At 41.2% G+C, this 24,024-nt stretch overlaps 2 protein-coding genes across 5 annotated transcripts; one reads left to right on the top strand and one right to left on the bottom strand.

The window, feature by feature from the left end:
- The first annotated feature begins 3,832 nt into the window (after window positions 1-3,832).
- On the top strand, window positions 3,833-6,697 carry LOC105057957 (LIM domain-containing protein WLIM1). 2 transcript variants are annotated; one of them, XM_073249609.1, is made up of 5 exons: window positions 3,833-4,300; window positions 5,261-5,357; window positions 5,438-5,481; window positions 5,812-5,916; window positions 6,282-6,697. In XM_073249609.1, the coding sequence occupies exons 1-5, from the start codon at window positions 4,166-4,168 to the stop codon at window positions 6,501-6,503; spliced, it is 603 nt and encodes a 200-aa protein (XP_073105710.1). In that variant the 5' UTR covers window positions 3,833-4,165; the 3' UTR covers window positions 6,504-6,697. The 2 variants fall into 2 exon arrangements, with proteins under 2 accessions (XP_073105710.1, XP_010938994.1); XM_010940692.4 differs by having other exon boundaries at window positions 3,854-4,300; window positions 5,827-5,916.
- A 2,850-nt stretch (window positions 6,698-9,547) lies between these two features.
- LOC105057958 (F-box protein At3g12350) lies at window positions 9,548-23,383 on the bottom strand. Of its 3 annotated transcripts, none has more exons than XM_010940694.4 (3): window positions 22,317-23,379; window positions 21,806-22,224; window positions 9,548-10,129 (listed from the first exon to the last, which is right to left on the bottom strand). In XM_010940694.4, exons 1-3 carry the CDS (start codon window positions 23,190-23,192, stop codon window positions 10,063-10,065), a joined length of 1,362 nt encoding a protein of 453 aa, XP_010938996.2. In that variant the 5' UTR covers window positions 23,193-23,379; the 3' UTR covers window positions 9,548-10,062. The 3 variants fall into 3 exon arrangements, with proteins under 3 accessions (XP_010938996.2, XP_010938995.1, XP_019710788.1); XM_010940693.4 differs by lacking the exon at window positions 9,548-10,129 and adding an exon at window positions 18,466-18,664 and having other exon boundaries at window positions 22,317-23,378; XM_019855229.3 differs by lacking the exons at window positions 9,548-10,129; window positions 21,806-22,224 and adding an exon at window positions 18,466-18,664 and having other exon boundaries at window positions 22,317-23,383.
- Window positions 23,384-24,024: the final 641 nt, after the last annotated feature.

Raw genomic sequence — 24,024 nt, 5'->3', positions numbered from 1 at the left:
ACTTTAATTGCAGGAGGACTCTGCCTGGACTCCTACGGGAGCCGGGCTCCGCCCACGACTTCAACCGCAAGGAGGACTCCGCTCGGACTCCTACGGGAGCCGGGCTCCGTCGCCAACTTCAACTGCCGGTAAGCTCCGTCCGGACTCCTACGGGAGCCGGACTTCGCACCTGACTTTAATTGCAGGAGGACTCCGCCCAGACTCCTACAGAAGCCGGGCTCCACCCACGACTTCAACTGCAAGGACTCCGCCCGGACTCCTACGGGAGCCGGGCTCCGTCGCCAACTTCAACTGCCGGTAAGCTCCATCCGGACTCCTACGGGAGCCGGACTTCGCACCTGACTTTAATTGCAGGAGGACTCCGCCCGGACTCCTACGGGAGTCGGGCTTCGCCCATGACTTCAACCGCAAGGAGGACTCCGCCCGGACTCCTTCGGGAGCCGGACTTCGCACCTGACTTTAATTGCAGGAGGACTCCGCTCGGACTCCTACGGGAGCTGGGCTCCGCCCACGACTTCAACCGCAAGGAGGACTCCGTCCGGACTCCTACGGGAGCCGGGCTCCGTCGCCAACTTCAACTGCCGGTAAGCTCCGTCCGGACTCCTACAGGAGCCAGACTTCGCACCTGACTTTAATTACAAGAGAACTCCGCCCGGACTCCTACAGGAGCCGGGCTCCGCCCACGACTTCAACCGCAAGGAGGACTCCGCCCGGACTCCTACGGGAGCCGGGCTCCGTCGCCAACTTCAACTGCCGGTAAGCTCCGTCCGGACTCCTACGGGAGCCGGACTTCGCACCTGACTTTAATTACAAGAGGACTCCGCCCGGACTCCTACGGGAGTCGGGCTCCGCCCACGACTTCAACCGCAAGGAGGACTCCGCCCGAACTCCTACGGGAGCCGGGCTCCGTCGCCAACTTCAACTGCCGGTAAGCTCCGTCCGGACTCCTACGGGAGCCGGACTTCGCACCTGACTTTAATTGCAGGAGGACTCCGCCCGGACTCCTACGGGAGCCGGACTCCGTCCATGACTTCTACAGCAAGGAAGACTCCACCCAGACTCCTACGGGAGCCGGGCTCCGTCCACAGTTTCTGCAGCAAGGAAGACTCCGCCCAGACTCCTACGAGAGTCGGACTCCGTCCACGACTTCTACAGCAAGGAAGACTCCACCCGGACTCCTACGGGAGCCAGACTCCATCCACGACTTCTACAGCAAGGAATACTCCACCCGGACTCCTACGGGAGCCGGGCTCCGTCCACAGTTTCTGCAGCAAGGAAGACTCCGTCCGGACTCCTACGGGAGCCGGACTCCGTCCACAGTTTCTGCAGCAAGGAAGACTTTGTCCGGACTCCTACGGGAGTCGGGCTCCGTCCACGACTTCTACAGCAAGGAAGACTCCACCCGGACTCCTACGGGAGCCGGGCTCCATCCACAGTTTCTGCAGCAAGGAAGACTCCGCCCGGACTCCGTCCACGACTTCTACAGCAAGGAAGACTCCACCCGGACTCCTACGGGAGCCGGGCTCCGTCCATAGTTTCTGCAGCAAGGAAGACTCCGCCCGGACTCCTACGGGAGCCGGACTCCGTCCACGACTTCTACAGCAAGGAAGACTCCGCCCGGACTCCTACGGGAGCCGGACTCTGTCCACGACTTCTACAGCAAGGAAGACTCCGCCCGGACTCCTACGGGAGCCGGACTCCACCTGCGACCCCCAACTGCAAGAAGACTGCGTCCGGACTTTTACGAGAGTCAGACTCCGTCTTCTATCCCGGTTGCGGGAAGACCTCGTCCAAACTCCTATGGGTGCCGGACCTCGCTACCGACTCCAATCGAACTTCAGCCAACAAGTTTGGATCCCCTGACAAGCTACAGTAACGGACACCACTGCTCCACTCCTTGCGGCGAACCCTGCGTAGCCCCATTACTCCCTGACAGGCCGTATTAATGGTCATGACTCTGCTCCACTCCCTGCGACGGATTTTGTGCGAGTCCACCACTCCCTGACGAGTCACGACAGCGGACGCCGCTCCATTCCCCGTAACTGATTCCACGTGGCGAGCCACGGCGATAGCCACGATCCCACTCCACTACCCTCCGTAATAAATTCCTCCTGACTCTGGGCGGCCCACTACCAGACGGTTACAGGCGTCGTTATCAATTTGTTGCCCCCTCCGTCTATAAAAGGGAAACCCCAGATACGTTATTCTATAAGCTCTCGTTTTTACCTAAAAATTCTGCAAAAATTTTCGTTCGAGCACTCCATTCTTGTTGAAGCAGAGAACTGACTTGAGCGTCGGAGGGTCTTGCCGGAGCAACCCCACCTCCGGTTTAGACTTCTTTTGCAGGTCCCGACGGCGACCGTGACTCCCTCGACTCCAGCTTCTCTGGCGCAAGCGGATTTTTGCACCAACACTTTCCAATCACGAGGAACTTACTTCTACAACTACTTTGTATATTTGTATCCAAGAAGCTTTACTATTGTTATTTTCCTTTTAAAAATCTCTTATTTTTTGGCAAGAAACAAATATGGCACATTGATGGATAGGTTAGTGGTCCTGCAATTATAAATAGAGGTGCCCAATCGTGATAAATATCATCTTATGTTGAATTAAGTTTCTAAGTATCGTCTCTATTGTTTTCTAAGTTAAATTTATAAGTCATATTGCTTTTTTCTTTCCATCTTGCCACTTCATTATTGGATGGATCTTCTTCTGCCTTAAAGAGAAACTGTCCCGTGCACTATCTCATAATCAAGATGTACATAAATATGACCATCACTAGCATGTATTTTCTACTATATATGTCAAATATAAGAAGTCTTGTCTATTATTCTTCCCATCATCTATATTTAAAGGTTGTGTTTATTTTATGGATAGATTCTCAAGAAATTTTTATTAGTGTCATCCTAAGCAGCTCCCTCTGTCTCACCATGCTTGGGAGCTTACCAACTTCTTTTTATTTTTTGATTCTCTAGTATATTACTATATATTGATCGGAGAAAATCTTAGGCATCCTTTATATCATTGAAAATTCCCATATTCAATTCAATAATCTCAAATATCGTATAAAGAATATGTTATTTGCCTTGTTATACCTAGATATTTAATGTACTTGAATTGATACCTCACTATAAAAACATATATATATATATATATATATATATATATATATATATATATATATATATATATTATATCACAAATATGTGAGGGGTTAAAAGCTTGTAAGGCTACTTGATCGCCTAAAGCGGTGTTGGTTGCATATCCGATTTTAAGATGTATGTGTATTGCATTCAATCAAAAAAGATGTGTGTATTTGCATAGTATGCGTTTATGGCTGCTCATTTGCTTTGCATTTCAGGCATCAAATGATAAGACTGCCATTGACACCCTTGTTGGATGATCAAATAGTTTCCCTTCAACAAATGGTTTTCCATTTACCAAAAAAAAAAAAAAAATGGTTTTCCATGGAATATAAAATACTGTCATAGTCCTCCTTATAGTCCTTAGGTTGTTCCCTTCTCCAAATGGTCGTCCTTTAAGAGAGAGAGAGAGCTAGCGCGCGCTGGTAGACACGATCCACCAACTCATTACCTGAATTATTTTAGATATAGCCAACTAGCTAGGACCCATGGATGTATCATAGATGCTGCACCAATCTGACCAAGAGAGAGAAAAAGGACACAGCCCCCTATGAACTACCTTGCAATTACCATCATAGATACGATTGTGGGATGGTGAAACCAGAGACTACATATAGAAAATTACCGTTCTTGGACCCCAGTCTGACAATCAATCAACCTTACACATGCGGTAAACTCGGGATACCCCTCTCCCTCTCCCTCTCATCATTGTATCTGCTCCATTTTCCTATATTTGCTTCCTCTCTCCGCAATTTTCTACAACTACCTCCTGCACCCCTTTTCTCTCTTCTTTTCCCTGCCTTCCTGTCATCCCATTCCCTGTCTTCCATTTTAGCTGGCTTGTCCTCTGGGCTTTGTGGAAGAGCAAAGAAAGCCCAGCAATATAAATTAAGTCCTAACATATGGAAGAGGTGGTGGTGAAAGGATAGGAGAAGAAGAGAGGGGCTTCCTTTTGGTGTATTCTTCTATTGTTGTTGCTCCATTCGTTTAGAAGGCTCCGAAAGGACAAGTCACCAAGAGCAATGGCATTCCAAGGGACACAGACCAAATGTACGGCTTGCAGCAAGACGGTCTACCTGGTGGACAAGCTCACCGCCGACAACCGAATCTACCACAAGGCCTGTTTTAGATGCCACCACTGCCAGGGAACCTTGAAGGTACCTCCCCCCACCATCTATCTCTTAGATCTCTGGATAAATAACTGTCATGGCATTGTTTTCTCCTCTGGTGGACACTTGTATGATCTCTTTGAAGTTTTGGATGCTATTAGCCCCATTTGATTTGATGATGTCTGAATATTTGTTTCGGCTACCTCCATGTCTCGCTGCATTTTCTGTTCAAGTATGGATTCACAAAAAAAGCTCTGTTTTTTCTTTTCTTTCTGTCTCCCTATGTTTTTTGGTAGAAGAAAAGCTGTTCTCTGTTGTTGCTGAAAATTGTTGTAGCTGTTTTCTGTTGTAGGTGAAAAGTACAAATTATTTGGTACTTCTGACTTTGGATTCATCTCATTTAAAAGATTATCTATACTTGATATGTTTTTCTAATCTATATCTTTATTTCTATTCCTTTTGTCTTTGGCTTGTTGAATGGTTACTCCTTCAAGTTCATCTGTATGATGTTGGAAAAGTAATGTCTCATAGCTTTCCCCTAAGTTGTGAAATCTCGTTTTGTATAGCAAACCATTTCCATGTACATTTATTTCACTAGAGATGGTACGGATAAATTTAATGCTATCAAGGATCTACAGAAGATTAGAACCTTCAAATTGTTCATCAGTTTCAAAAGATCAGCCAAGAGGTGTCAAACTGAGAGCAAATCATAGAGCAAAACCAAATATGGTGGAAAATAAGATGCATATAAAGAGCACTCAATTCCTAATATGAGTACTTGAGATCTATTTTGGCTTTTATAAATATCAACAGTAAATGCTTGCTTGTGGACTTAGTTAACAGAGAATTGCTACAACATTCACCTACAAAGATGCATAACCAAAAATGTATGAATCTATGAATCTTCACATGCATTATTAAAATTTAAGATTTAAACAAACTATGGAGCAAGAACATGTACGTGCTGCTGGCTTTCTTGTATTCTCCACTGACAGTTTCTTCTTGCAGCTGGGAAATTATAATTCGTTCGAGGGAGTCCTCTATTGCAGGCCTCACTTTGATCAGCTTTTCAAGAGGACTGGCAGCCTGGACAAAAGCTTTGAAGGTAATCAATGTTCCACTTATTCCCTCCAACATACTCCTTTCAATTCTGATACTCAAAATTGTCTTCGATTACCTTCTCAGGGACCCCAAAGGTTGTCAAGCCAGAAAAACCTGTTGATACTGAGGTACAGTAATCATTCTGAAGGCATTTGCAAGTTTCATGGATCCATAAATATTAGATATCCATTTCAAAAAAATTAAACAGCAGATATCTTCTGTCGGAAAAGACCCATACTACAACAACAACAAAACTTAAAGATAGTCCTTCCAGACCCTTTCATTCTTCTCTTAATGCTTTGGTGATTTGTGGGAAGCAATGTTGCAATCACCTTTGAGCTGAAAATTTCTTAGACCTATCGAAGTGCTTGCAAATACCTTATAAAAAGTTCTTTTCTTTTTTCCCTTCGAAAATATTTTCACATTAATCTGGTGGGTGCTGCTAATCTGAATCTTAGACTTTCACTGAACAGAAAACAGCAGCCAACAGAGTCTCAAGTCAATTTGCGGGAACCAGAGAGAAGTGTTTTGGATGCAAGAAGACAGTATATCCCATTGAGAGGGTAACAGCTTTCATTCCAATCAATACTGCTTCCTCTGTGCTAATACATCTGTGCACAGACTTGCACATATTCCTCATGCATGAACTTAGGTTGCCAACCATGGATCTGATCTTCTAATGATGCACTACTAATAGAGTATCAAGTTCAAGAATCTATGTTGTATATATACATGATTTAAATTACAAAAGACATAGAACAATTGATTGATTTGGAATTTGCAAGCATGAAATGGATCAAACCATTTGCCACGCTATAGAAAAATTTCATATTCATAACAACATGAAATGGATCAAATCATTTCACACACTTAAAAGCTTTACATTCCTCAAAATACTTAAACTCTACCTTTCAACATTGTATCACAGGTTACAGTTAATGGGACTGCATATCACAAGAGCTGCTTCAAATGCACTCACGGAGGATGTGTGATTAGCCCTTCAAATTACATTGCTCATGAGGGAAGGCTCTACTGCAAGCACCACCACATTCAGCTGTTTAAGGAGAAGGGGAACTACAGCCAGCTTGAAACCGACCAAGAGAAGATGGAGAATGAGGCACCAACCAGTGCAGAAGAATTAGAGTCATAATTCATGAAGACAGATGCAGCTATCCTATTTCTCTTTCCTGCATGTTTCTTCATCACCTTAAGAGCCGTGATTCACTGAAATTTCAATGTATGGACCGTTAAAATTGTTCGGTTGTGTTTTCATTGGGATTTTCTATGATATTTGCTGGCTTTGAAAGGACTCTGGACTGAATTCATATATGCTTGTAAGACTTATTACCGGGTTCTCATGGAGTTTGAATGCAGTTCTTTTCGGATCTGTGCTTGAGTGTGGTTCAGATATAATGCATAGTTCCTAGAAACTGGATCTACTCAGAGATTAAATTTTTATTTGATTACTCATATCGGATGGCAGGTAATGAAAAGAGCACCGAACCTGGAAAAATGGCAAATGTTTAGTTATTTATAGGAATATCAGAGAATTTCCTTGTCCGATATGCCTTCATGAGAGCTTAAACAAAGTGTCAATCATTTTAGAGGCTCCAATTATTACCATTCAAGAGGCCTCCCGTTGCATTATTGTCTTAGAAGGCCAGAGAAGGCATGAAATTTCAATTGGAATTAAATGGAAGTCTTCACAAATTGGTCTCCTCTTTGAGTTTGGGAAGATAACCTCATAGATGAAGACATGCTTCTGTAGTGACATTGGACCATCCAGGTACGACCGACAAACTATGAGACCACTTTGTTATGAAGCAGTGAAGAGGCTGTTGGAATGGATTGGACTGTCAGAACTAAAAATAAGTAAAACCACAAAGAATGGAATAAGTAGTTACCATGTCCCACTGAAGATTAGAATTTAGATCCGTAAGGGAGAATGCTTAAAGATGAGTTGGATGAATGCAGCAGCTTTTTGACTCTGAGGCTATCTGGCTGAATCAGATCAAAAATTCATGCTACTCCAGAAGAAAATTTGGACCTGGAACAAGAAGAAGCTCGACACGTCTTTCTCCTATCAAAGATCTTTTGTAATTTTGGAATCGCACTGCCTTCGAGCTTGGCGATGTACACATCACATTCGATTCTGGAAGGGCTCACCGATTAGTACTACTCCCCTCTCTTTCTTATTCAGCAATCTCTACTCCAGAGCTGGAGAAGGCTAAGTTGGAACATTAAAGTTCTTGGCATGCTCACCCACCACTAGATGGATCACATGCTACATACCCCTGAATAGAAGCTTACCCAGAATTAGTCGTTCACTGTGGATTCGTATTACAAATTTCTTAGCAGCGGTAGATTGCTTTGCCCTCACTACAAAGTCATTTTGGAAAGCGCCGGAATCCAAGAAAATCAAGATCTTTCAATGGCTTGCTTTAAAAAATTGGCTCCATCCAGGTAAAGTGTTGGCTAAGAAAGGTTGGATGGTGAGTGTGGGTTGTCCACTTTGTGGCTGTATTTTGGAAACGGTAAACCATCTCTTCCTTCTGTGAAGAGCATTTGGTCCGCTTTCAAAGCTTGCTTGCGAGTCAGAGGATGGCCAAGCAGCTTCCACGACCGATGGACTTCATGGAGGAAGAGGAAGCTCCAATTGGACACTAGAAAAGCATGGGACCAATTGGTAATGTCACTACTGTCGCACGTATGGCTGGAGCGAAACAGAACAATATTCCTAAAGAAGAAAGGGTTGGCCTTCGAAAGCCCGTTTGCATATGCGAACGGGACTTTCCACCATCAGATCGCCCATGAATTCTACCAAAACCCGAATGTCAGGGATGATCCGACGGTGGAAAAGCACGTTCGCACAAATGATCTGACTACTCTGTTCTTACCCAGACTCTTTACACCTCTCACCGATGGGAACATCTTGGCTCACATAAGGTCAAGGAAAGGCCTGTTTTGTGCAGGTAAATGAACGCGCAGCCTGAAGGGTCTTGACTCTTGTTTCTGATTTTCATCTCCTTATCTTCCCTTCATCTTTGTACAATCTTCTTCTTTTGTTGTATCATATCTTCCTAATTAATAAATTGGGGGAAGAACCTTTCTTCTCCCTGTTTCCATAAAAAAAAAAAAAAAAAACCAAAAAAAGCAGCTTAAAATGACCGTCAAACAAACGACGGCCACTGACGATGTGAAAGAACAGATTATAAAAGATGATAGCAACAGATAAACTGGTGAAACTTTTATTTTGATGGACTGGATCACCGACAGGAATAAACGGCAAAGCAGATGTCAGGCTGATTGTGATTCTTCAATTCTACCATCACAACATATTTGCATTGCAAGGAAAGATTGGGTGCGAGAAGTTGCAATTGTATGGCCTAGAACACAGATTAATCAAGTATAAGAACAAAGAGCATAAAACCTACGCTCCCTGATTAGGGATTTTATTAGTCTGACTATATCGGAAGCTGCATGATTTTATTTAACCTGAACAAGATACGAGAACCCAAGCTAGGAACCTAATACCATCATTACATCTGCAAATAATTAGCAGCATCATTCTTCACAAGGGAAAGGATAACTGAACTCCCTCCCCTCAGCATTACATGTATGCATTGTGAGAAATTATGTTAATTAATGTGAAGCGGAACTGAAGAATGAATTTCCACTAAAATACAAATCGATCTACTTCGCATGACAACAACTACTGCATTTGAATAATCAAAAAAAAAGTTCTACAATAATATTGTTGTTTCCTGTCACTTCTTTAAGCAGTCATGATGACATTTAACAGACGGATATTAAATACAATATGCACCTTCCACCTGCATCCACATGAAACCAGTAGGACACATTCTAGCTGTCTTTGGACCAACAGAGACCACATTCTTTCGATTGCTGGGACGATGTCCCGAACAAAATTTACATTACAAAATCAAGGTTTTCATTTAAACTGAACAAGATACGAACCCAAGCTAAAAACCTAATACCATCATTATATCTGCAAAAAATTAGCAGCATGATTCTTCAAAAGAAAAGGATTACTGAACTCTCTCCCCTGAGTATTACATGTATGCATTGCCAGAAATTATGTTGATGTATTGTGAAGAACTGAAGAACGGATTTCCACTAAAATACAGATCGACATACTTTGTAGGACAACAACTCATGCATTGACGAATGATAAAAGAAAAAGTTCTGCAATTATATTGTTGTATACTATCACTTCTTTAAGCAGTCATGACAACCTTTAAAAGACAGATATTGAATACAATATGCACCTTCCACCTGCATCCACATGAAACCAATAGGACACATTCTAGCTGTCTTTGGACCAACAGAGACCACGTTCTTTCCACCGTTGAGACAACATTCAGAACCAAATTTACAGGACACAATCAAGGTTTAAAGTTGACTCATAATGAAAAACCACCAGCTCCGGCAGTCCCCACGGTGGAAGTTTCTGGTGACACTTGGTACTCAGTTTACATATATATGGTACAAAACAGAAAAATTGAGGTCAATAAAATTGAGGTCAATATTAGTCTTGCATCATGGCCATTCAGGGTCCTTCGTAAAATCGATCAGATGTGTCTAGATGGTTTTATTTCAAAATGCATCACAACTATACATAATCACATACAAAACTAGTCACGCAGTCATGCTTCATGGTACCATTGATGAATTGAGCTCATCCTACATCAAGGTGAAGACATCCAGAGAATGTCCGATATCTCTTGATTAATCAAAGTTCTTTCCCCCTTTTTCCTGGTTGTGAGGTGATGGTTATCAATGGATAAATTTAAAATATAAAGGGCATAATGGTGAGCCAAGATAACTGCCAACTTCCAAAATTAAGAGCAAAAATATAAGAGAATTATTAGAAAGAAAAGTAAATGAAAAAAAAAAAATATCATAAAACAGCAGAACACACCAGGATATGCAATGAGATCTTACAGTAGCCTTGCAGTTCTAATTTGCTGAGGAGAACCGAGATTTCTGGAAACATCACCAACCTTGCATCATCTAAATTCCAAAGAAGGCCATTCTCTCAAGATACAAGACATACTTAATCATATCACCTCCAGCAATCAGATATTGTCTGAACATTGGAACAATCCTAAGTTTGTCACAATTTTATGAAGTTAAGGTGTCACTTTATGCTGCATGCCGATTGATCACTCACCACCCTGATAGCTAATGATAACATAATTGCCATCAAATATAATCTTACCAAAAAGGACCATTGTTCCCAAGACAAAGGCAACATCTATTCCAGCAATTGCACCAGGTTGTCCTTGTGGAAAAGCCCATTCTCATAGAAAAGTTGGAATACACACAAAAAAACTCTTTCCTTTCCAGGGTGGCTTCTTATGAATAGTGGGATGCCTTTAGTTGATCAAGATATTAATTCTAACACCTACTCTACTTTGAAAAAGATCAATCGATTATTGCCATAATCACCCACATCACAATTAACAAGCTCCTGCTCCTCAAGATTTGACATTCACAAAAATCAGTTACTTATTAATTCCCTGTGATGTAATAAATCAATTACATTCACAAATCAATGTCCCCAAACATTTGGCCACCAGCTGAGCCCACATATGAATCTCATACAACACATGAAAGTAAATTGGATTATGTCCTCATAATGGAGCATTTCTAGTAGGGACCACAAACACAATCTCAGAGGCCTCTACCACCCTGTTCAATTTTTATTCAGTAATTATGGGTAAAATTACCAAAGTGAACTTCTAGGTCTGAAAATCAATTGCAATCCAACAGTTGTCTATGGCACAAAAAGATAGCCAGTTCATTTCGTTGTCAATGAGAGTGTATCCTCAAATCAAGTGCTAAAAGATGAAAAAAACTTTAATGCAATTAGCAGCTAACTTCTACCTGAGTAGACAGCATCCCTGTCTGCTAAGTTTAAAACCCATTTATTCGCAGCTAGCTTAGTTAGAGATAACATACTAAATACTAGTTTGAGACTCGGGCTAAAATTCTTAAAAGAGGCAGATATCCTTCCTCTTCGCAAACCATTGAAAACATCAGATCTTAGATTCATGTACTTCTCAAAAACAGGTTGCTCTTAGTATCAATTGAGGCATTTACAACTGAATATAACTGCATTAACAATCTCGAAGCACTAAATAACAAATGTCACTACGATATCTTGTATTCATGAGCTTCTCCAAATGAATTCCTCTGAAATTACAACTCTGATAGCATTTATGATTTAAATATTGATTGCAGTAACAGGAATCCTAAACAATCTTCATAACAGACTTGAACTGATGAACAGAATTAAGAGCAGAGTTGATGTAAAACAGGTTACAGGTGTAAGAAGACACCAAAAATACTGGCCCACACTGGAGCAACCAATATAGAAGGCAGTACAGCTTTCAATAGTCAAAATTCTTCAACTGGGAAGCCAGATAGTTATTTCATCTGTCATATTAAAATTAACAATAGAACCTAATGACATTCATATATATGTACACCAGGCGGATCTGGCTAATTTTGTGTTTAATATTATAAACATGATCACAACTCAAAGGTAAGTTTTAAAAAAAAAATAGATCCAACTTACATTTATAGTGAAGTTCAATCATGGGATATTGGTTTCTTCCTGCTGCCCAAGGGTGGTCTAATAAAGTCTGCACTAGTTAGCTTCTGGATTCAAATGTGATAACAATTCAGGACATGGATTCTCAAGCTTATATAAGTGGTGTTACCAGACTGAAGAAGTTTATCCTCACTTATAAAGTTAAAATGTTTTTCTCTCAGCTTTTCTTGTGGCTTCATGTAACTTATCCTCCTGGGAAGAAGGCAATAATCTGCTTGTGCTCCCTATGCTTTTGGTACATCATCTGGAGTAGAAACACATTTTACTCAATGGTTTTGAACATTGAATCAGACTAAAACAAGTCCTTGGGCGGTGCTAAAAGAACTTAGCACATGGTGCCTCGGTCAAAGTGCTTTCATTCACTGGGTGGAATAATAAACTTGAAATGGCATGTCCATGCTAGAAAAGGCTCTTTGATCTTAAACAAATGTCAATAAGCAGGCTATGATATGGAGATCAATATATTATATATTAAGGAGGTTGCTGATAAAACACAATGCTGCCCCATCAGGGAAGACCATCTTGACTTCCTCATCGAGCAACAGATCATGAATTTTAAGGTGAAGAAAGCAAAGCAGGTGGATTGCAAGGCAAGCTAAAAGGAGTACTGTCTTGGTTATAGTGATCCCAGGCACTTTATTGAACTACTCACTAGAAGGTATTGTTCCAGAAAACTGCATTTGTTGCTAGGGAACCTATCCTATAAATGCTTAGGTAAGTGGTTCCTTTTTTTTCTTCATCAGCTTTATGCAATAACTTGTTTAGTACAGAGCTGCAACAAATTGCAATTCTTCTTCTATTCTGCACACCATTCAACAGAAGGTCAAATATGCAATCTGCCTAGACAGTAAGCAAGTTTCCACTGACAGTACAAAGGCACAACTACAATTACCTGATTCTAGAGAATCAGCCATAGTAAGTGATGGTTGATCCTGGTAGGGACAGCATAAGCCAAACGGAAAGGCCTTTTCAGGGTGCGTCCCAAGCAACTACTAGCAAAGCCCAACAATAGTGAGGTTGACAACCCAATCAGCCAGGAGGACCAACAAATACAATGTATACTCTTAAAGACAAATAAGAATTATTGATGTGCTTGGGGTACCGTTCGGAACAACAACCATATGCTGAGTGGATTGCTTGGCCACCTACCTTTAAAAAGTGGATGGTAGCAAGGTATATCATAAAAGGTAGAAAACAAGGATCTCTTAGATGATAAGGGAGAAAGTGCTACAATGATGAGGATGGTCTCCCTTCATGAGAAACTATTACACCACAAAGCAAGTGGAAAATTTAAGACATGAAAGCTATAGACCAAGCATACAATCAGCCAACAGATATGTGATTCGATTACAGACCATTATGCGTACACTCTGACGTATCGAAAAGTTGTAAATAAGAGAGTTTTTATATGCGATGCAATGGGCAGTGATGCGTAGCACATTTGAATAGTAGATGCAAAGAGAATGCAGTGTTCACACATAAAGTCTATTATCTTTTTCTTTAAGGATAAGAGACAATATTCCCTGCCCTAACTAGAAACCTCCACCTCCAAAATAGAGGGGTTATCATTGTCAATTTTGGTAAATTACTATAAGTTTAAGAAAACATCAATTATCAAGGCATAATGAGATAAAGAGAGAAAAATGAGTAGATGGCTGTTTCAATACAGGGTGCATACTGGATAGTACCAACCATATCATACTGGACCAATAAGGAATCGGCATTGATACTAAGATTGCGGACCTTGCTGGCGACAGTGCCTCTACTAATGGGATTTGTTTTCTATATATTATTCATTTCGAATTTATCTAAAATCAGACAAATAATCACTTCTAAGACAGCTGATCATCTTTCCTACATCAGCACATGAAGAAACAAAAGTCAAAAAGCAAATTAAGGCAGCCAATTCTCCAAGCATAAGAGCTCTTCTGCAGGTTATCATGAGCAATAAGGTTTACAGGATCAAGTGTCTAAAGGTCTTATGCATGAAAATATCCAAACATGTTTATCATCAGCTAGGCTTATAAGCGAGCTACATCTTTGTGAAAATGCTTTCTTGAAGCACTGTCTTCATATTCTTTAAATATTCCTTGCAAAACAAGAGATTATGTTGGGACAAATAGTAGAAATTGTTTTCATTTTGCGCATGATAATGATATTATCTTAACCAAGGGGAGATAATTGAAAGAGCATTGGATAGCTTGTAAGTAGCTGCCACATTTATTAGGTAAGTGATTGAATCTCTAGAAATCCGATACATAACATAGTTAAACCTGTCCATGTTGTCATTTGTTATTTTCCTGAGATAAAACTATGTAGCAATGGTTGTTGACATGTTCCCAAAATGACAACATTATAAAAGCATAGCCAATGATGAAAAAAGTTTTTCTGCTTTAGAAATGGAAAATGATGAACAACATGCCTATAATCATAAAAGTGCGGTGAGAAACAGAAGGAAATGTAATAATTTATGGAAGACAAAAGAACCAACAGAAAGTGTATCCACATACCACATTAGATGTCCTTAAGTAGCTAAAATTTTATATGAATGTGATGATGAGAGCTCATCCTAGAACAAAATTTAAGGGTCACAGATAGAAGAGGGAGAAAGAAAAGAAGATTGGCACAAGGGAGTAACAAGAAAGAAAGAAAGAAACTGACCTGTTACATACATAATTAATTATGTATAGCAGCATCATTTGCAAGCAATATTTTAACTCTTATGGCAACCAAATTACCCTAAACACTTGTGACTCCTGAAATACTATTAATGAGTCCTTAACAACCCAATACCTCTTAACTCCTTAACCTTGACTATTTAATAGATCAAATAAATCAACAGATAATAACTCAAGGGATACCACTAATAACTCTCCAATGACCCATTATCCTATAATTTTTTGACAACCTGCTTGATTAATTACATAACAGCTCTAAGGATACATCATCACTCACTATTGCTGGTTACTCTTTAATGACCCATTACAAGGGGGATTCGGCTGCCATTCACCCCATTAAGTCCCTTTGTTATAGCAACCCCACGACCAAATACCTAAAACTCAAAATTAATGAAAAAAATAACCAAAAAGAATAATGGAATCCAGTACTTTACAAGCTTAGTTTCAAACTCAATGAAGCATACATCAGAAATAAAATCTCGCTTTGCAATCATGTATAAATGATTACTCAAGCACCATAGTGGTTTACTTTTTTAATGAGCTAGAAGTATCTGTGTTGAATATTTGACCCTCAAAATTCCAATCACCTATACCTGCTAATATACTTGTAATGCACTTCCGTTAGCTTTGAGAAGATTTAAAAAAAAAAAATACATCTATGACATTACACACAGCCCTCCCCCTAACCACATATATACACCCATGTAGGGATGGCAAAATCGATCCGATCCGATGGGTATGCACCCTACCCAAACCCGGTCAAACCCGAAAAATAGGGTTTGACCAGGTTTAGGTTCGAGTTTGGGTAAAATCCGAAAACTGTAGCATGGGTATGGGTAGGGTATGGATAGTGCTGTTTTTTATCCGAACCCGAACCCGAACCCGACCCGAACCTATGGATATGGGTAATATCCAAACCCATACCAGAATATATATGTTTATAATTCTGTTTTGGTAATTCTGTTTTGGTTGATAATATACATAAAATTATTTTAATTATTTATATGCTCTATGTTGAATTGTAATTCTATTTCTGTGTTTGATTTCTACAAATTTGGACTTGTAAATTATGTTCTATGTTGAATTGGTAATTTTGTTTTGATTGATAATATGCATAAAATTATTTTGATTGTTTATTTTTTTGGGTATGGGATAGGCATGGAGCGGATATGAGTTGGGTATGGAAAAATGGGTTATCCGTGGGTATTTCCGAACCCATTGGGTATGGGGATGGTTATCTCTTTTCTTACCCGATCGGATATCGGGTAGGGTTTGGATATAGGATATTAAGTTCAGGTTTGAAGATGTACAATATCCGACCCAAACCCTACCCATTGCCATCCCTACACTCACAAAAATGCATATCTATTTCAATATTCAAACTATTTCTGCATCACGTTTTCATGACACAATCGATTTGTCCTAACAGATCCTCATACATGTAAGTATGCCTTAAATTTTGAAGAAGGTTGGCTACTCCCTATACAGTTATATCTCTTTCGGTGTCTATTTATCATGCCCCAAACATATGATTGATGCAGCAGCATTAAAATGGCTTATTAACTGCAGAAAACAAAGTGAAGCAGATCATGACTTAGAGGAGGATGAAAAAGTAAATGTAAATACATTTTGAGAACTAGAGGTACAGGTTTTCAACATATTTAAAAATGCAATAAGTTGATGATTTAGAGCATTTGCTAGCAAGCACATTAAACAAACTGAAAAAAGAAAAAGGACAAGTGGACTAGAGGTGTGCAAGAAAACCGGCCAAACAGCAAAACTAACCCATACAGGTTATTTCTTATATATATATATAGATAGATAGATACACACACAGACATACACATATATATCGGTTCACCCATACAAGCTTCAGTGGTTCAATCATTTCAACAACCCTAACCACTCCCAATCGTGCTCTTGCCTCTCCCAGGTCTCCTCCGACTCTACTTGTCCGCCATTTGGGATTTGCCTTCGCCCACTCTCCTTGCCGAAGAAGAGACTAAATTCGGCACTCTCCTCGCCTCCCTCCTCCTCCACCCCTTGCTTAAGTGAGATATCCTCTTCTTCTCCGCTTCTTCATAAAATGTTTGAAGCCCTAGTTTCTACTCATAGAACCATGGATCCACACCACTCCACCATCCTTCTTCATCCCATCATCTCTGCCCCCAGCCCCTCACCAGCTACCAGAACAGCCGCTGCCAATTGCTGCAATACCCCAAAACCCTCTCCATCAAGCTTCACAATGCTCGAAATCACCCACCATAGGAGCCATAAAATCTTAATTGTTTTGATGAATATGATCAATCAATAACAGGAATGGGGTAGTGGGATCATCATAGACCTAGGATCTATTCTTGATTTCAAGGATGAGGACAATTGAGAATGAAGTAAAAGATAAAAATATAGTGGACGAAATAAGAGTTCATTTTCAGTTGAAAGGAACAACTAGCTTTTTATTTTTAGTTATCACTAAGGATTCTTTTCTGTATCATGTTCAGCAAATGAATGAAAAATTACTTTCTTCACCTTCCCCCTCTTCATGGCCTGTTTGAGATCTGGATGGATCTCATTAAGTATAATTACTGTTCCATTCCCTTCTCTTCTGTAATTATTGAAACTATTCATATATGTTTATATAGGGCTAAGTATTGCACAAAACAGTTCAGTCTGGTTGCTGTGAGGAATCATGCGGTGGTAGAGAAGATGATACGTGATTTGCTGCACAAAACTGTGCTCTGCAGTCCAGTCCATTACAGCTTTTAGATTATATACAATTCATTACTCAAAGATGATATATGATGGCCTCAGTTCTGTATGTTTCTGACAATTTTTTTCCATTCAGGTTGCTTTCAAATGGTTGAATTTTTGTGATATGATAAACACTTTTCTACCTGTATGCATTGTCTGACTCAATGAATATGTTGCTTGTGATTCCTGAGCCTAGAGTTTGTATGAGCATCATCATTGCTTTATTATGTTTCTGCATCATGAGATATTGTGTTGCTGTACAACTCTGCCATCTCATTTATGGACCTGTGCCCGATTTCTTTTTGGCACAAATTCTAACATCTCGTGTTGAAACCGGCTATCATTTACAATGATTTCTTAATTTTTACCAAGTTCATGCCTATGCATGGACAAGATAACTACAGCAGAATACTGTTTTTAAGAAAATTAGTTGTTCTTAAGATAATTACAACAGAATATTTTTAGAATCTATAAAGGTGAATAGTCATGTCATCAAGAGCTAGATTTTGGCCTGCTTTTCATGGTTCTTATGATTTAGCAGCTGATGACGGCAATCTTTTACATACCTAGCTATTTTCATTGGGTATCTGGAAAAAAAAATATTTTGCCTGTGATTATATCTTATCAAATTTGTCACCATCCAAACTTTATGCTCCTTATGGTTTAATTATGGACATGTTTGGATTTCCACCAAAAGAAAAGGACATATCTGATTAGAGCAGACTAACAATTCATTATGTTCCAGCAACCAGTTCTTAACTTATTGTCATCTAGATTGTTTACCCAAGCTATTATTTATTTGGCATCGCAATCCCTGGGTGGTAAACAGAAGCCTCAAATTATTTTGCATCACTCTCTTTCATCCCTCTTAAGTTGCACCATGATTGCCAGGTGTTGTTTGGTCATGGCCTCATACGAAAAATAATTCCATTGATCCCACTGTTTCATCCTATAAACACCGCTGCTTTTTCAGGCTTAAGCACATCTTATCACTATCATCTGATTCTTCTTACTCTTGTTAGCATTATGGATGCTCACTGCTCTTTTCTTGGAGCTTGTCAGCTTGATCCATTTGTCTAGCCAGACAAACAATATTGTGCTATGAATGTAGTGCTAGCTGCTTGTCATCAACCAACAACTCATCCACCCAAGACATGATCTCTTGGATTATCTAATGCAGGCATAGATACTTACAACAACTCGTGGACTTCAAGTATAGTTGTCAAAGAAAGCATCCTTATCCTACAATAGCAATCAACCAGAATCAAAAGAGAACTCAACAGTCAGCTATTAAGAAAATGGTAACAACATGTAACAGTTGTAAACAAGCTAAGAACAAGAACGATACTGCAGCATATTTTTCCATATGAGGGCATAAAGCTGGATCAGTTCGAAGGGCCTTGTCTGATGAAAGTTGGAGAAGGCCTTCCTTCTCCCTATTCAAGAACTACCATTTAGTCCATATTCAAGGAAAGAACAAGGCACCCATTTAGCCTTGCCCATTTGACAGAAACCCATTTAGCCCAGCCCTATCCGACCCGATAGATTAAACCAAACCGAATCAAATTTTTCGGCTCAGTTTGAACCGAATTTTTTACATGGTCGGTTCAGTTTTGGTTTTGGTATCAAGAAACTGATTTAAACTGGTTTGGTTTCAAAAATAATCCAAAACCGAATGGTCCCAAACCATGCACACCCCTACAGTGGACCACATGTTTAGGATGGCCATAGCAACATATGTTGTTCCTCAGAGCATGAAATGATTACCATAGTGAACCTTTTCAAAATGTCAAACAGGGACCAAAAGGTCATGCAGATTGCACCTAATGAATCTCAAAATCACTGAGATCAAAGAGAGTCAGGTTAAGGCCACATTGAGTAGCTTGCAGTAAGGTTAAATCTTTAAAATGAGAAGCTTATAGTTTTTTTTTAAATTTTGGCAAGTTAGGCATTAACCTTATATTGTCCCACACTCCCACTGATTCTAATGTATTTGGTCTGTGTGACATTGCTCAGAAAAATAAAAGGATTAAAAATCAATTTGAAATTTGGATTTGAAAATTACTTTTTGCTAGGTTCATTAGCAGGGAAGGTGGAGGAGAATCTTGCATTAACCATCACAGTTGAGTCTTCAGAGTTTTGTCAATGAGGTCAGGTTCTTCTAGAGTCATGCTGCTATAGGCAAGTAAGGACATGAGACATAAATTAAATAATGATTAGGAGCTAAAAGCTCATGTGAACTGTTTCATGAAGCTATTTAAATGCCCAGTAGTCTGGCACAGTAATCATTCAAGATTCAGAAATTTGTTTAAACTTTATCTCATGAATTTAACAGTTTAATCCTCATAATTAGAAGCTCATAGTCTTCATTGTTTTCTGCATTTCCTCTATAATAAGACTGAGAAAACTTGGACATCAAAATTTATAATTACAAAAAATTACAAAAATATCCCCTCAACTTGAATCTGATTCCACTTATACCCCCTGTACTTTAAAAAAATATCAAACTAGTCATTCTAGTTATCAATATGTTCCAATATGGTTCAGCCGCTTATATCTGTTAACAAAATGATATCACGTGACTATCACATGATATCATTACTTTTTAAAATGAAAAAAACACCCATATCTCCACCTCCTTTCTCCTCCCTCCTCTCCAATTGATCCCCTCCATCACCAGCATCCCTCTTTCTCCTTCCTTCCCCCTCCTCCCCTTCTCACTCATTTCTCCTTTTCCATAATGGCTCCATCCACCTGCATTCATTCCTTCAGGGACCCCTCTTCTCCCTTCTCCCCTTCCTCCTCATCCAATCCTTCTCCTCCAAGCTCGTACATGAACCCTTTCCCTCCACAGTGGCTTCCTCCATCTCCAACCATTCTTCACTAACGACCGCTCCATCTCCCTCCTCTCTTTTCTCCTCATCCATTTCTCCTCCTCATCCTCCTCCAAGCCACCTATGAGCCATCCCCATCCACGGCGGCGGCCTCCACCTCCAACCTTTCTCGCCGACAACCCATCCTTCCCCTCCCTTCCCATCCTCTTCTCCTCCTTGTTATTCACTTCCTCCAAAGCTGCTCATTAACCCTCCGCCTCCATGGCGGTTCTCTTCATCTCTATCCATTCTTTGTCGGCTGTCCTCTTTTCCTGTTTTCATTTCTCCTCATCCACTTCTCCTCCTCATTCTCTTGCTCCTCCAATCCCGCCCATGAGCCTTGCCCCTCTACGGTGGCTTTCTCTACCTCCGCCCCTTCTCACCCACAATCCATCTTTCCCCCTCCTCTTCCTCCTCATATTCTTCTCCTCTTTGTCATCCACTTCCTCGAAGGCCGCCCATGAGCCCTCCCCCTCCATGGTGTTGTCTCCACCTCCATCTATTCATTGCCCATAGCCTCTTCTCTATCCTCACCCCATTCTCCTCCTCATCCAATCCCATACATGAGGCCTTCGACACCATTCTCCCACTCATGCTGACCTCCATGACCCCACCCTCCCCCTCCACAGTGGCTCTCTCCACCCCAGCTCTTTCTTACCGACCATCCCTCTGATATGAGCGAGGGGCCTTTCCGTCTATTAAGAGGAAGGCTAACACCATTTATTTTGGTGAGTGAACGACTGGACCATATTAAAACATATCGATAACTAGTTTAACACTTTTTAAAATATAGGGTGTGTAAGTGAAATTAAGCTAAAGTTGAGGTATTCTTGTAATTTTTTCTTATAATTATAAAGCTTTTTCCTGAAAATCTAAGCAATGGTATTGTGCATTATATTGTATTTAATTCATAGACCAGATAAAGATTTTCCATTTACTAAAAAGGACTCAAAGATTATACATCTACATTAAGTTTGACTTGATTTTGGCTGCACAAGGCAATCTTAGAGGATGGACACACCTTTTATTCTAAAAATGATGGATGCGAAAAAAACAATAAAAGCTAAACTACAAAGCATAGACCCAAGAAACAAACTACTACTTCATAAGCAAACCACTGAACAAGGACACTAGCATTTATGGAGAAAAGAAAAAGGAAACTTATACCGGTATCACCCTCATTACTTGTTCATCATGAGGATATCACTTCTGTAAACAGTTAAATTTACTATACCTATAATAGAGAGGCAAAATCAAACTACAGATTGTCAATGCAACCATCAACAACATCTTGCCATTTCATAATGCTTGTGACAACATATGAATCTGAAACAACTAACCAATTACTTACAAAATGGTAAGAGAGTCATTCATTTGAACATAATAAAACATGCATTGTCGAGTCATAGAGTTATAACTTCCTAGATAAACAGCATTGTACACAGATATATCCAAGAAGCATTATAAACTAGAATGATTGCAGCAATAGTCTACGGTATCAAGAAGATACCCATCTAAAGTTATATGCTTCAGGTCAATGATAAAGTTGTTCCGAAGAAACCCGAACCCGAAAGTCCCATCTTCATACTCCCATATCCTTCCCTCCACATTTCTTGGATCACCAGAAGAACCAGATAGATCTGGAATCACCAGGTCATAACTGGAGTTAATACAGAGAATGCGTAAGACCACTTCCCTGTCCATGTTGCTCCAATTCGAAGCCACCGCACGAATGTGCTCACGGCTACCATACAGATCCTGTTCCTCTTTAGAAAATGGGGATTCAAGAAATGTGGCGTTTGAAGTCCAGAAAACAGGGGAATAACCAGAGAATAGCTCCCCCGCATCACCAACACGTCTACAAGTTATTCCACCGACATCATCATACGAAACAAGGTAAAAATCCAGGACATTGTCCTCACAAATCCCCTACAGTAGGAAATTTTGTTTAAGAAACCTGTTAAAGAACCAAAGAACAGAGTTTTTCCAACATAAAATAACACGCAGAGAGAAACGAGCACCTTCCATAAGCCTTGCAAAGGTCGTGAAGGGGTGGGTTGATAGTTCACGATCTTCACGAAATGCTCAGCTTCCCATAGTCTCCTCCTCCCAAGCTTCTCCCTTTCCTTCTTCCTGTGCCTTCTGGAAGCCTTGTCACCTCCCGGGCTCGTCCGGTTGGCAAAATACTGGTAGATCTCCGACATCAATCGGTCTGGTGGCGATTTACTCGCTATCTCTGCCACCTCATCCGAAACACCTCCATCGCCACCCCCATCCTCCGCATAGAAGCTCCGGTTCTCCTCCACCACAAAATGGTTGCAGCCCATAAAACTAACAGTCACTGGCACCAAATCGGAATCCGATGATGGCCCCAAAGCCGAACTGAAGAATTCTCCCGGTGACTCAAACTGGGATCCTGGGTGGAGGAAGCTCACGGGATCGCCATGGGCGGAAAGGCCCAGCCAGAGGAAGGGAACCTTGAGGACGCCGTACGTACCCGCCTCGACGGAGGGGGAGACCCAGGATCCGGTGATGTAGGAGGGCCCCCACTCGAAGAAGACGAGAGGCAGGGTGCCGGGAGTGCCCTGGCCGATGCGGCGCCAGAAGCCAATGAAGCTCTCCCAGCGGTCGAGGGTGCGGTAGAGGCGGGCGTAGGGTACGCGGCCGGTGGCGGCGGCGCCAGAGGCCCAGGAGCGAAGCAGGGTCTTGGATCCCCAGCGGCGTTCGCACATGGCGTGCCAGACGGGGCTGTCGGATGCGGAGGCGCTGCATAGCGAGGCGAAGCGGCGGGAGGTGCAGGCGAAGGCGGAGACCTCGGCAGGGGAGAGAAAGGAGAGCACGTTGAGCTGCACGTCCTCCGGGAAGTCGGAGAACAAGGTCGGTGGCGGCGATGCCATTGCGAGGATTGCGGTTAGGGTTTGCGGGCGATGGGGAAACGGAGGCGATAGCCAAGAAGGATTATGATCGATTCAATGGATTGGGGAACACGGAAACAGAGCTTGGCGGAATAGGAGAACAAAAATATTACGGGGCGTTTTGGTCGCTTTGGAAGACGGAGAGGGGAAAACTTCGATCGAATATTCGAATCGGTTCCCGTACTCCACGGGCATTGGTTTGAACCGCAACAATGGTCACTTTGACAATGATTTGTATTTTTATGGCAAAAAAAAGAAAAGTATAATTTTTTAAAAAAATTAAATTTTTTTTAAATTTTTTAATTTTTATATAATTTTTTAATTTTTACGACCAAATATATATACCATCTAATTTATTATAATATTGACTTATCATCGATCAATGTCAAAGTTTTTCATTTGTTGGTGCAGAATTCCGCCGAAGTCAGAGTTGCTGGAGTCGAGAAGACCATGGCCGCCGCCGGGACCTGCAAGGAAAGTCTAAACCAGAGTTAGGGGTGCTCCGACAAGATCCTCCGACGCTCAAGTCAGTACTCTGCTTCAACAGAAATAGAGTGCTCGAGCGAAAATTTTGGCAGAGTTTCGAGATAGAGTTTTTGAGCTTAGAAAAGAACGTATCTGGGGATCCTTATTTATAGACGGAGAGCGTAACTGACTGACAGCGACATCTGTAACCGTCTGGTAGTGCGCCGTTCAGAGCCGTGCGGAGTTTGTTATGGAGAGTAGTGGCGCCAGAGGTCGTTCAGGGCCACGTGGAGCTTGTTGCGGAGAGTGGAGTGGTGTCCGTTGTCGTGACTTGCCAGAGAGTGGTGGA

The sequence above is a fragment of the Elaeis guineensis genome, chromosome 15 (assembly GCF_000442705.2).
Source record: "Elaeis guineensis isolate ETL-2024a chromosome 15, EG11, whole genome shotgun sequence".
NCBI classification, from domain to species: Eukaryota; Viridiplantae; Streptophyta; class Magnoliopsida; order Arecales; family Arecaceae; genus Elaeis; species Elaeis guineensis.
This window is presented reverse-complemented; position numbering and strand designations above follow the sequence as displayed.

What these genes read in the sequence shown, in the direction of transcription:
- LOC105057957 (XM_073249609.1), top strand. Translation starts at nt 4,166, where the DNA reads ATGGCATTCCAAGGGACACAGACCAAATGTACGGCTTGCAGCAAGACG. An exon ending in AAAAACCTGTTGATACTGAG is followed by an intron (nt 5,482 to 5,811) that starts GTACAGTAATCA and finishes TCTGAATCTTAG; the next exon opens with ACTTTCACTGAACAGAAAAC. An exon ending in CAGTATATCCCATTGAGAGG is followed by an intron (nt 5,917 to 6,281) that starts GTAACAGCTTTC and finishes ATTGTATCACAG; the next exon opens with GTTACAGTTAATGGGACTGC.
- LOC105057958 (XM_010940694.4), bottom strand. Translation starts at nt 23,192, where the DNA reads ATGGCATCGCCGCCACCGACCTTGTTCTCCGACTTCCCGGAGGACGTG. An exon ending in CTTTGCAAGGCTTATGGAAG is followed by an intron (nt 22,225 to 22,316) that starts GTGCTCGTTTCT and finishes TTCCTACTGTAG; the next exon opens with GGGATTTGTGAGGACAATGT. An exon ending in AAGCATATAACTTTAGATGG is followed by an intron (nt 10,130 to 21,805) that starts GTATCTTCTTGA and finishes CCTCACAACCAG; the next exon opens with GAAAAAGGGGGAAAGAACTT.